The 13,821-nt window shown below is 40.9% G+C and overlaps 1 protein-coding gene across 1 annotated transcript in view; it reads left to right on the top strand.

The window, feature by feature from the left end:
• The window catches only part of LOC311100443 (alpha-N-acetylgalactosaminide alpha-2,6-sialyltransferase 2-like), a gene marked incomplete at its 5' end in the record, with an annotated part of 47,719 nt that overhangs the window by 16,852 nt on the left and 17,046 nt on the right, over positions 1-13,821 (top strand). The window contains one exon of the mRNA XM_084141364.1: positions 9,662-9,800. Coding sequence (XP_083997490.1) covers positions 9,662-9,800 — 139 coding nt within the window. The remainder of the gene's footprint in view (positions 1-9,661; positions 9,801-13,821) is intronic.

Raw genomic sequence — 13,821 nt, 5'->3', positions numbered from 1 at the left:
GCACAGTGCTGATATTGTCTTATTCTTAAACAAACTTTAAACTTTAGAAAATGACACAGACAACGGCTTCTGAGTATATGTAAAATATATTTAGTTATGCAATTGCAGGCAGAAGTTAATACAGAGTCAACAGGATGTGTATAGCTCTTCATAAGTTCTGCAAAATGTCTAAAACAATTCTCTGCTTTTCATACAAGCACGCCCCACCCTGGCAGATCAGGAGCCACCTTGTTTTCTTCTTGTGGCTATGTGTATCGGGTCATAGCGCACAAACAAGTAATAACGTTAGTTCCGTTACTACTCATATCTCCACACAGCTGCGCCCTTGGAAGATAGTAAAAGACAGGATGAACTGAAAAACTGTGGTCACTCTGAGGCTCTTTGCCTTGTGACCAGGTTACTCAGAAGCAACGAGAAATTGAAACAATACAGGTCTATCTGTTCCTCAAGTTTATCTCTATCCCATGTCCTTGACTACACGCCCAGACCAGACCAGCTGCAGGGAGCTAGAGGGAACCATCCTTACGAAAAGCACAGCATTGGTAGTTAAGAAATGTCTCTACTATTGTTAAGCATATTAATTGTTAACTATTAATATTAAACAAATCAGGTAAATATGTGATCTTTCTCTCACAGCATAATATATAATATATTCCCCATCAATGTTTTTTATAGAAATGCCATGGCGGCCCGCAGTGCATCTTAAAGTTAGCCCAAAAAACCTGCAACCAATATATTTTCACCCGTGACATCATTTTAAAGTAGTCCAATTTGGCTGGAAAACCATGGACATTGCAACCCTGTATGTCATACCAGACAAATTTCTGCCTGCTTGAATGGCAATAGCTCAGATACACATTAAAACATGAAAATAATCGATAGAACATCGCTCAGAAATGCACAAAAACAATATAAGATTCAAAATGGGTGAATCTCTATTTTAAGCCTGTGGTAAGTCATGTTCAAAGGGCTGAATAGACTATCAGCTACAGTGGCATATATTAATAAAAAATAAAAATAATAACATCTCTGTGTTTCATAATTTTCCTTCACTTCGCAAGAGGCTGAATGTATCTCACCGGAGAAAGCATCCGAGCGAGCGAAACAGCGCCCCCTCTATCTCTGTATGCGTAGCCCATCTATCTGATGCTGTCTGGTCAAAAAGAGTATGACACTGTTACTGTCTGTAGCATTAAATTCAAGAGAAGCCAGCGAGCATTTGGCCTCCTTTGATTTAAAAAAGTATAAAATAATAGCCAATCAGCATTGAGCTAAACTGAGTGAGCTCACTGACGCACCAAAAAAAAGTGTAAAAGGGAAGCCAGTTTGGATTTGGCTTCACTCCAATCATATCACATCGAGAGCAACACGCCATTGACAGAAACAACTTAAAATTGGCCCTTTCCTAAATGAGCCATGGATGGAGATAGTGATTTGGACTTGTGGTTTACTTAATTCTCCGTACTGGTCATTGATTATAACAGCGATTCTGATCCAACCATACATTCATACATTGTGCCCCTGGCCTGAGAGAATGGAAGTTCAATATGTAGCTAGATGTAGAAGGCTAATGTTAACTAGCTAACATTGCTCATGAAAGGAAGTTAGGCTAGCGAGCAAGCATTTTAGCCAGGTAGCCTAGGACAACAGAAACTAAAAGCATGTACTGCATGACAGTCATAGACCGTTCCGTCAACATGAATGAGAGGAGGATGGCATTTGCGTTTCGCTACAAGTAGTGTGAGTCAACATGTTGTTTCTACTTGCACAAATGCACCCACACACACACACACACACACACACACACACACACACACACACACAGACCGAAAGCAGAATCATGGACAGCCACATCATATTTAGTTTACATTGATTGTATTAAATTGTTTTTGGTATCTTTCAGTTGTCACTGTATTAGACTAAGCATAGGTGATTTGAGGATGATGAAATGTTGAAGTTGAAATGGTGCTGGAATAGTGGAGGCAGCTCCCGTTTTCTTTGCGATATCGCCGTGGTTCTAAAACAATAGTTGTTTAGTGGTCCGATAAATCAGGAAACATTAACTTGCTTGACCATGCTGTAGGTCACGTACAGTAACTGTCTGTTACATGCAATATGATTTGTGGACTTCACCGGACAGAAGTTGCTCTCCGGTTTTGTGATGAAACAAAGGTGTGGTTGAATTTATTCTGCCACTGTGTCTTTTCATTGTCTCAGCCTTAGGCCAATATATCACGGTCGCACGGCATATGAACTAACAGGTTTTAGAGCAAACAACGCACTTATCACAACACATACACTACCGTTCAAAAGTTTGGGGGCACTTAGAAATGTCCTTGTTAATGTTGTAAATGGCTATTGTAGCTGGAAACGGCTGATTTTTAATGGAATATCTACATAGGTGTAAAGAGGCCCATTATCAGCAACCATCAGTCCTGTGTTTGCTAATCCAAGTTTATCATTTTAAAAGGCTAAATGATAATTAGAAAACCCTTTTGCAATTATGTTAGCACAGCTGAAAACTGTTGTGCTGATTAAAGAAGCAATAAAACTGGCCTTCTTGAGACTAGTTGAGTATCTGGAGCATCAGCAATTGTGGGTTTGATTACAGGCTCAAAATGGCCAGAAACAAAGAACTTTCTTCTGAAACTCGTCAGTCTATTCTTGTTCTGAGAAATGAAGGCTATTCCATACGAGAACTTGCCAAGAAACTGAAGATCTCGTACAACGCTGTGTACTACTCCCTTCACAGAACAGCGCAAACTGGCTCTGACCAGAATAGAAAGAGGAGTGGGAGGCCCCGGTGCACAACTGAGCAATAGGACAAATACATTAGAGTGTCTAGTTTGAGAAACAGACGCCTCACAGGTCCTCAACTGGCAGCTTCATTAAATAGTACCTGCAAAAAACCAGTCTCAATGTCAGCAGTGAAAAGGTTACTCCGGGATGCTGACCTTCTGGGCAGAGTTGCAAAGAAAAAGCAGCTTGACCGTATGGTACGTAAGAAGTGCCCATCAAGCCAATCCAACTTGTGGGAGGTGCTTCAGGAAGCATGGGGTGAAATCTCTTCAGATTACCTCAACAAATTAACAACTATAATGCCAAAGGTCTGCAAGTCTGTAATTGCTGCAAATGGAGGATTCTTTGACGAAAGCAACGTTTGAAGGACACAAAAATCATTATTTCTAACCTTGTCAATGACTACATTTCCTATGCATTTTGCTATATTTCCTATTCAAACTAATTTCATGTATGTTTTCATGGAAAACAAGGAACTTTCTAAGTGACCCCAAACTTTTGAACGATAGTGTAGGTTGTAATATGGCTTTTTTTCCCTGGCTTGGCTTCCCCAGTAATTTTACCCACCTACCACTACTGGCTATGAGCTTATATGTAGATTGGTAGATGAAATCACATTGGAATGACACAGTCAGAAGCTGATATTGCCAATTAGCATTAGACCTGTAACAATAGAATATTACAATATAGCTGTTATGCGTGCAATCCAAAAGGGTTATTTGTGGAGGGATAGAGTTCTACCTATAACTTTTTTCATCCTAAGAACTGTTTTTCCTAGAAAGGGTTCTTTGATTATTATTTGGAAGGCAAAAACGATTATTTGGAAGGCAAGAAGGGTTCTACATAGAACCCTTCTGAATCTGAATGAGCTTTTTTATTGTATTTTTGTTTCTTTTAAATTGTGCCTGAGCATTAGTGTTTACCTCAGTGTTTAAACTTCAACAGTTGAGTAATCTAATCAGTTTAAAAAGATAGGTGTGAGAATATTTTTAACTGTACCTATATGGCAGGGTTTCCCAAACTCGGGACTCCAAGGTGTGCACGTTTTGGTTTTTGCCATAGCACTACACAGCTGATTCAAACAATCAACTAATCATCCAGCTTTGATCCTTTGAATCAGCTGTGTAGTGTTAAGGCAAAAACCAAAACGTGCACACCTTGGTTGATTGATTATATGATCGATATGAGGTCGAAAATAACACTCTGAAATTGTGAAAATGATAATCATGCCCTTTTTGTGTAAGAGCTGTTTGGAAAACAATGCCTAGAATTTCAGGGATAGAGTTTTTGGCCCACCAGATAGCGATCTGATTATAATAGATCAATGAACATTCATTGTTTATTTGCATATATCCTCCTAGTTCTGGTGCTGGTCCCGCCCAAAAGCAAGAGAGATTGTGCAGTATGGCTGGCTGTCTTCCATCCGAACAATCGCTTTGTCTGATTTGGCTTCGATAAATGTTTTGATAATCAAGTGTTAGAAGAGTTCAGCCCGAACCTCTACATATGCACAGCATACTTCGCATCGGACTGCATTACAAATCAGGATAGGTACACACGTGGATTTCCCAGCAGCTCCATCAAGGTTGTGTCGCATGGATCTTGAAACCGGCAGCAGCAGCAGCAACCATAACGATGTTTCGTCTGGAACCTATTTTTGGTTCTGGATCAGGACTGTGTGAGATAGACTTCCATGAGTTTAACCTGTGGTAAAATCTCCCTCAGTTTTATTCTGTTACTAAACTTTGTTACTAAACTTTGTGGTCCTCTGTAGCTCAATTGGTAGAGCATGGCGCTTGTAACGCCAGGGTAGTGGGTTCGATCCCCGGGACCACCCCCCCATAAGTAAAAATTTATGCACACATGACTGTAAGTCGCTTTGGATAAAAGCGTCTGCTAAATGGCATATTATTATAAACTTTGTGTCTGCACAGTTCTTCCTGAAAATTTATTTTTGAAAAATATTCAGTGGAAATTGTTAAAAGTAGTCGTTGTGCATAGAGTTGTATAATTTGTTAGACTTTGAAATCAAAGGTTTTTGTTTGGTATACCTTTTTAAAGTGAAAAAGCTGAGTCTCAGCGTTATTCCATTACCATGGAATTGCCCCAGTCCCTTTGCCCTTTCCATGAAAAGCTCCCTTACTCTTGGCCAGCACTGTACTGGAGGTGTTTGTCCCAGTAAGGTTTTAGTCCAAGCAGGGTGAATTATTATAACAGGATAGTCCATATAAAATGTATTATCCACACCACACAGTCCTCCAGTATGATCTCTGCAACACTATGTGGCTACCTCTTTGGCATTATAATTGGCTCCTCCAGTGTGTTGCAGTGTTTTTCAACATCAAATATTTGTTGTACAATATTGTCTTAAGGGTGTGGTTACATGGAATTGGATTTATTCAGCAACCCACACAGAGAAAGATACCTCATTTCTATATGTACTGTACTCTGACACTGTATTAAGAATAAATAAACCGCAACCACACAGTACTGTTCCTTTCTGGTTCACCTGGTCGGACTTTGTAGGGGTTATTAAATAAGGATGTATGCTTAAGTGTGTGGTCCTGTTCAAAGGGATGAATAGACTAAATCAGCTTTGAGCGTATACGTACTCTGAACAAAAATATAAACACAACATGTAAAGTGTTGGTCCCATGTTTCATGAGTTGAAATAAAGATCCCAGTAATTTTCCATACTCACAAATAGCCTATGCCTTTCAAATCTTGTGCACAAATTTGTTTACATCCCTGATAGTGAGTATTTCTCCTTTGCCAAGATAATCCATCCACTTGACAGGTGAGGCATATCAATAAGCTGATTAAAAAGCATGATCATTACACAGGTGCATCTTGTGCTGGAGACCATAAAAGGCCACTCTAAAATGTACAGTTTTGTCACAACACAATGCCACAGATGTCTTAAGTTTTGAGGGAGTGTGCAATTGGCATGCTGACTGCAGGAATGTCCACCAGAGCTGTTGCCAGAGAATTTAATGTTAATTTCCCTACCATAACGTTGTTTTAGAGAATTTGGCAGTATGTCCAACCGGCCTCACAACCGCAGACCACGTGTATGGCGTCATGTGGGTGAGCGGTTTGCTGATGTCAACGTTGTGAACAGAGTGCCCCACGGTGGTGGTGGGGCTATGGTATGGGCAGGCATAAGCTACGGACAACGAACACAATTGCATTTTATCGATGGCAATTTGAATGTACAGAAATACCGTGACAAAATCCTGAGGCCCATTGTGAGGCCCATTTTTTTAAGGTATCTGTGATCAACATATGCATATTTGTATTCCAAGTCATGTGAAATCCATACATTAGGGCCTAATGAATTTATTTCAATTGACTGATTTCCTTATATGAACTGAAATTGATGCATGTTGCGTTTATATTTTTGTTCAGTATACAGTACCAGTCAAAAGTTTGGACACACTTACTCATTCAAGGTTTATTCTTTATTTTTACATTGTAGAATAATAGTGAAGACATCAAAACTATGAAATAACACACATTAAATCATGTAGTAACCAAAAAAGTGTTAAACAAATCAAAATATATTTTATATTTGAGATTCTTCAAATAGCCACCCTTTGCCTTGATGACAGCTTTGCACACTCTTGGCATTCTCTCAACCAGCTTCACCTGGAATGCTTTTCCAACAGTCTTGAAGGAGTTTCCACATATGCTGAGGACTTGTTGGCTGCTTTTCCTTCACTCTGCAGTCCGACTCATCCCAAACCATCCCAATTGGGTTGAGGTCAGGGGATTGTGGAGGCCAGGTCATCTGATGCAGCACTCCATCACTCTCCTTCTTGGTAAAATAGCCCTTACACAGCCTGGATGTGTGTTGGGTCATTGTCCTGTTGAAAAACAAATGATTGTCCCACTAAGCCCAAACCAGATGGGATGACATGTCGCTGCAGAATGCTGTGGTAGCCATGCTGGTTAAGTGTGCCTTGAATTCTAAATAAATCACAGACAGTGTCACCAGCAAAGCACCCCCACACCATAACACCTCCTCCTCAATGCTTTACGGTGGGAACTACACATGCGGAGATCATCCGTTCACCCACACCGCGTCTCACAAAGACACAACAGTTGGAACCAAAAATCTCAAATTTGGACTCCAGACCAAAGGACACATTTCCACCGGTCTAATGTCCATTGCTTGTGTTTCTTGCCCCAAGCAGGTCTCTTCTTCTTATTGGTGTCCTTTAGTAGTGGTTTCTTTGCAGCAATTCGACCATGAAGGCTTGATTCACACAGTCCCCTCTGAACAGTTGATGCTGAGATGTGTCTGTGACTTGAACTCTGTGAAGCATTTATTTGGACTGCAATTTCTGAGGCTGGTAACTCTAATGAACTTATCCTCTGCAGCAGAGGTAACTCAGGGTCTTCCTTTCCTGTGGCAGTCCTCATGAGAGCCAGTTTCATCATAGCGCTTGATTGTTTTTGCGACTGTACTTCAAGAAACTTTAACAATTATTGAAATGTTCTGTACTGACTGACCTTCATGTCTTAAAGTAATGATGGACTGTCGTTTCTCTTTGCTTATTTGAGCTGTTCTTGCCATAATATGGACTTGGTCTTTTACCAAATAAGGCTAATTTCTGTATACCCCCCCCTACCTTGTCACAACACAACTGATTGGCTCAAACGCATAAAGAAGGAAAGAAATTCAACAAATTAACTTTTAAGAAGGCACACCTGTTAATTTAAATGCATTCCAGGTGACTACCTCATGAAGCTGGTTGAGAGAATGCCAAGAGCGTGCAAAGCTGTCATTAAGGCAAAGGGTGGCTATTTGAAGAATCTCAAATATAAAATATATTTTGATTTGTTGAACATGATTCTACATGATTACTACATGATTCCATATGTGTTATTTAATAGTTTTGATGTCTTCACTATTATTCTACAATGTAATAAATAGTAAAAATTAAGAAAAACCCTTGAATGAGTAGGTGTGTCAACACTTTTGACTGGTAGTGTAGGTAGGTTAAATCATGTTGGAATGACACAGTCAGAAGCTGATATTACCAATTAGGATTAGACACGTATCAATATAATATGACAATATAGCTGTTATGCATGCAATGTATACACTCTTAGAAAAAAGGGTTCCAAAAGGGTTCTTTGTGGAGGGATAGAGTTGTATCTAGAAAAATGTTCCTCCTAAGAACCATTGTTTTTTGTTTTATTATTTGGAAGGCAAGAAGGGTTCTACATATAGAACCCTTCTTACTCTGAACAAGCTTTTTTATTGTATTGTTCTTTCTTTTAAATTGTGCCTGAGCATTAGTGCTTACATTTTAACATCAGTAGTTGAGTAATCTGATAAATGTAAAAAGATAGGTGTGAGAATATTTTAAACTGTACCTACAGTATATGGGAATATTTGTACATGTATCTGGTATTCCCTTAATCATTTTACATATACAGTACTGACACAGTTGATATCTTTGCCATGATTTTTTTCTTTCAAATTAGTATTTTCTGTGATTTTATTGTTCATAGTAGGAGAATAAAAGGTAGTCTGAGTGAACCAGCAGTGCATTGTATGGTAAACAGCAAATTGGCCACAGTTACCCAGTGTTGATCTTTCAGTGTAGCATTTCTAGTGTTGATTCAGGAGTTTAATTTACTCCATAAATAGTTATATTAACAATCAGTGGTGTAAAAGAACCCCAGTGTTGGTGTTAATAATGCACTCCACCATTTAATTTAAGTTTGTGACAAAACAAGCAAGTATAGTGTAGAGAATCATTGTACCATCTAAACCGCTGTGAAATAGATTTTCCATAAACAAAAATATTGTATTTTCCGCTGTTTGAAGCTGGTGTACAAAACTGAAAGTAAAAGACGCAAAAACGAAACTTAAGAACGGGAAGCCTAGAAATAACGCACATAGAACAGATCTACCGCTTCTTAGACTTGCTTTCAATGAGAATGACAGATCTTTGAGTAAAACACTCAAAACCACACCCATCATTATCATATTTCCCAGCATGCTCTATTGCAGGTTGATTTTCTGACTTGTTTTTTCAATATCTGTGTTTTTGCATGTACATTGATTGGTTGATTAATCTTATGTTGCACAAAGATAAATAACATTCTAAACTAATCCAATCTGTTAGTAGTGGGACTTATTGCACCCGTTACTGAGATGGCTGTTCCAGTTTATATTTTTTAGGTGGTCTCAATTATCAACCTTGTATAAACCTGGTAGTCATTCTGAAGGCAGATTACAGGTGATAAATTCAAATTATTGGAAATCCTCACTGTATTTAATAGGAATTACACATCACTTTGCAAGGCTGCTTTGTGTGACTTTCAGTCCTGATGTGGCCTGTAAACCAGAAGTTTCCGACCACTGCGTTAGGATATAACTAGGCCCTGAAAGAAAGGCCTTATGATATATGTAATGTATTGTCATAAACAAATATGCAAATAAGGCTGGTAGAAACATTCATGGAGGGTTCTAGGAAGAACCTTTCAAAAGATAAAGGGTTCTAGGAAGAACCCTTCATAAAGGGTTCTAGGTAGAACCCTCTGCAAAGGGTTCTACCTAGCACCAAAAAGGGTTCCCCTATGGGGACAAACGGAATAACCCTAAATGGTTCTACTTAGCACCTTTTCTTCTAAGAGTGTACCTACCAGTGATCATGATCATGTAATGGAGATTGCTCAGTGAACCACACTTGCATGAAGAGTGATGAATAACTTTGCCTCTCTCTTTTCTTGTCTCCGTACCCGTCCCTGTATCTGTCCCTGTCTCATGTCCTGTCCCTGTCCCATTTCCTATCTCTGTCCCATTTCCTGTCCCTGTGTCTGTCTCGGTCTCTGTCCCTGTCAGGATGAATGGTGCCATAACCAAGGGTTACGAGGAGGATGTAGGTAATAGAACGTCGGTGTACGTTCACACCGCCCACGCCATCGTCCAGTCTCCTCTTGTATTCCATGATTACGGCTACAACAGTGCACCTCATGATGAGGTAGGTTACAACAGTCCTTCTGCTGTGTAAGAGCCTCGAATTTCAGCCTGTTCAAGTGGGATAGAAAGGGATACCTAGTCAGTTGCATAACGCCTCAAGCACTGCAGTGCCTTAGACCGCTGCGCCACTCGAGAGGCCCGTGGAAATCGCAAATCCAACAATGAGTGCTAAGGTACCACTGCAGCCCCGGGTTCGATCCCAGGCTGTGTCACAACCGGCTGTAACCGGGAGATCCATGAGGCGGCGCACAATTGGCCCAGCGTCGTCCGGGTTAGGGGAGGGTTTGGCCGGCCGGAATGTCCTTGTCTCATCGTGCTCTAGTGACTCCTTGTGGCGGGCCGGGCGCCTGCAAGCTGACTTCAGTCGTCAGTTCGACAGTGTTTCCTACGGCACATTGGTGCGGCTGGCTTCCGGGTTAAGTGAGCAGTGTGTCAAGAAGCAGTGTGGCTCTCAACCTTCGCCGAGTCCGTAGGGGAGTTGCAGCGATTGGATATCACGAAAAAGGGGGTAACGACATGGGCCAGAAAAGTTTGAAGATATTGGAAAGCTGTCAATCCAGCATGACTTCAGCGAATTCAAGACAACTGGGAACTCGGATAAAACTAGCTCCGACGTGGAAAATACGAAAAAATATTTTTGAACGGTTATCCAACTCGGAATTCGGGCCTCTTTCTAGAGGCCACAAGAATGACCACTGCGCCACCTTCCTGTTCAAGTGAGCACAGCACAACAAGGTGAGTCCAAAAATGTATTGTATGCTGCTGCATAAATGATGCAATATGCCAGGGAGATATGTAAGCTGTAGCCAAGAAAGTAATACTAGGTGTATGTTGTGTAGTAAGCTGTTAGTAGCCCATGTGCCTCACCCTAATAATTTCGTCCCTTTCCCCCTCATAACTTAGCCTACTGTTCTGACTTGGTGGTGCACATGTAGCCTATAGCCTGTTTTACAGAAATGTAATCATTGAATATTGTAAGAGCTTTCATTGTCTGCTTATATGCCCCCTTTATTTATCCTACGGTTCTGACTTGGTGTACAGGGAGAATACTGTAAGAACGGCCCATGTTCTGAATTCTGTCGCTGTACATTTCAAAAGTGCTGAACAAATAGTTATATTTACTACGTCCGTCCTGGCTCGCTCATTAATGCCTCTTATCCGCTCATCGTTCCCTTATGCCATAGTTTGTACATCTCAATTGTCAGTAGAAACCACATTTATTTAAGCAAGTCAGCCATATCAGCTATGTTTTTTTGAAAAAGCAGTAAAATGAGGCTGAATGAACTGTTTCACTGCCAGACAAGTCTCTGCTGATAGCCAGATGTAGCGGTGATAAGGATTCACTCCATGGTGCTGAAAAGAAAGCTCTGCTGTTGGGACAGCTTTATGTAGGCCCTAACAGTTTGTGGGCACCGTTTGTCACCGTTATAGTGCAATTAATGTATTGTTTAGTGTTGTGTTGTGTAGTGGCTTTGTTGGCATGCCTAAACAAATATATATTTTTTGCCCCACCAAGATTTACATGCTAAAATCGCCACAGGATAGAATGACAAACCAAATAAATATTTATAACAGCCTCGAGTTAGGAAGCCTGAATATCGTTTCTTCCCTGTTTTCTCTCTGACGGTGGCGAGAATGATAAATAACTGTAGGCTACTTGTGTGCACTGCAGAGGCCCGTTGGAAGCTTGACCACTCATCATCACACCAACAAGATTTATGATCCAAATTCACTGTATGTCTGCCTTGATGTTCATAAAACTCCACGGACCCCCGATTGCGCAGTGGAACCCAGAACTCCACTGAACAAAAATATAAACGCAACATATAAAGTGTTGGTCCCATGTTTCATGAGTTGAAATAAAAGATCCCCGAAATGTTCCATACGCACAAAAAGCTTATTTCTCTCAAATGTTGTGCACAAATTTGTTTACATCCTTGTTAGTGAGCATTTCTCCTTTGCCAAGATAATCCATCTAACTGACGGGTGTGGCATATCAATAAGCTGATTGAACAGCATGATCGTGCTGGGGACAACAAAAGACCCCCCTAAAATGTGCAGTTTTGTCACAACTCAATACCACAGATGTTTCTAGTTTTGAGGGAGTGTACAATTAGCATGCTGACTGCAGGAATGGCCACCAGAGCTGTTGCCAGACAGTTTCTCTACCATCAGTGGCCTCACAACCGCATACCACGTGTAACCACACCAACCCAGGAGCAGCCCAGGAACTCTACCTCAGGCCTCTTCATATCTGTGATATTGATTGCTAAAAAATGGTAAGCCTTCTGGCTGTTGAATGCAAGAACCAAAATCTGTGATCTCTAACTAATGGTAGCTAGCTAGCTAGCCTGTTGACCGTGTAGCTCAGTTGGTATAGCATAGCGTTTGCAACGCCAGGGTTGTGGGTTCGATTCCCACGGGGGGGCCAGTATGAAAAAAAAATTATGCACTCACTCTGGATAAGAGCGTCTGCTAAATGACTAAAATGTAAATGTTCAAGAAGAAGTCAGAGTCAGTCACCCAAAAGTAACCAAGGTTGATTTAGCTGTCCTGTCTTTTTGATGCTAATGTTTCATTTGATGACTGTACAAAAAAACTATGCTCAAATTGAAGCTTTGAAGAGTATTTGTCATTAGGTATTGGAGCTTAAACTAACTGGCTAGTAATTGGATTAGTAGCTACTAGTCTGCCAGCCAGACGAAAGAGAGAGGGTATAATATTATTATTACCTACCTAGATATCTCATTAGGTGTACTGTATGTTTATCTGTGATATGATTCCTAAAAGAAATGTCAGCCTTCTGGCTGTTGAATGCAAGAATGAATGTCTAACCCTTATGATAGATCATATGATTTATGGAAGCTCAGGGTGGAGGTCTAGATGATTTGACTTTAATACAAACATACAGTGAGGGGAAAAAGTATTAGATCCCCTGCTGATTTTGTACGTTTGAACACTGACAAAGAAATGATCAGTCTATCATTTTAATGGTAGGTTTATTTGAACAGTGAGAGACAGAATAACAACAAAAAAATCCTGGAAAACGCATGTCCAAAATGTTATAAATTGATTTGCATTTTAATGAGGGAAATAAGTATTTGACCCCCTCTCAATCAGAAAGATTTCTGGCTCCCAGGTGTCTTTTATACAGGTAGCGGGCTGAGATTAGGAGCACACTCTTAAAGGGAGTGCTCCTAATCTCAGCTTGTTACCTGTATAAAAGACACCTGTCCACAGAAGCAATCAATCAATCAGATTCCAAACTCTCCACCATGGCCAAGACCAAAGAGCTCTCCAAGGATGTCAGGGACAAGATTGTAGACCTACACAAGACCATCACCAAGCAGCTTGGTGAGAAGGTGACAACAGTTGGTGCGATTATTCGCAAATGGAAGAAACACAAAAGAACTGTCAATCTCCCTCGTCCTGGGGCTCCATGCAAGATCTCATCTCGTGGAGTTGCAATGATCATGAGAACGGTGAGGAATCAGCCCCGAACTACACAGGAGGATCTTGTCAATGATCTCAAGGCAGCAGGGACCATAGTCACCAAGAAAACAATTGGTAACACACTACGCCATGAAGGACTGAAATCCTGCAGCGCCCGCAAGGTCCCCCTGCTCAAGAAAGCACATATACATGCCCGTCTGAAGTTTGCCAATGAACATCTGAATGATTCAGAGGAGAACTGGGTGAAAGTGTTGTGGTCAGATGAGACCAAAATCGAGCTCTTTGGCATCAACTCAACTCGCCGTGTTTGGAGGAGGAGGAATGCTGCCTATGACCCCAAGAACACCATCCCCACCGTCAAACATGGAAGTGGAAACATTATGCTTTGGGGGTGTTTTTCTGCTAAGGGGACAGGACAATTTCACCGCATCAAAGGGAAGATGGACGGGGCCATGTACCGTCAAATCTTGGGTGAGAACCTCCTTCCCTCAGCCAGGGCACTGAAAATGGGTCGTGGATGGGTATTCCAGCATGACAATGACCCAAAACACACGGCCAAGGCAACAAAG

The sequence above is a fragment of the Coregonus lavaretus genome, assembly GCF_964263955.1.
Source record: "Coregonus lavaretus genome assembly, chromosome: 25".
NCBI classification, from domain to species: domain Eukaryota; kingdom Metazoa; phylum Chordata; class Actinopteri; order Salmoniformes; family Salmonidae; genus Coregonus; species Coregonus lavaretus.
This window is presented reverse-complemented; position numbering and strand designations above follow the sequence as displayed.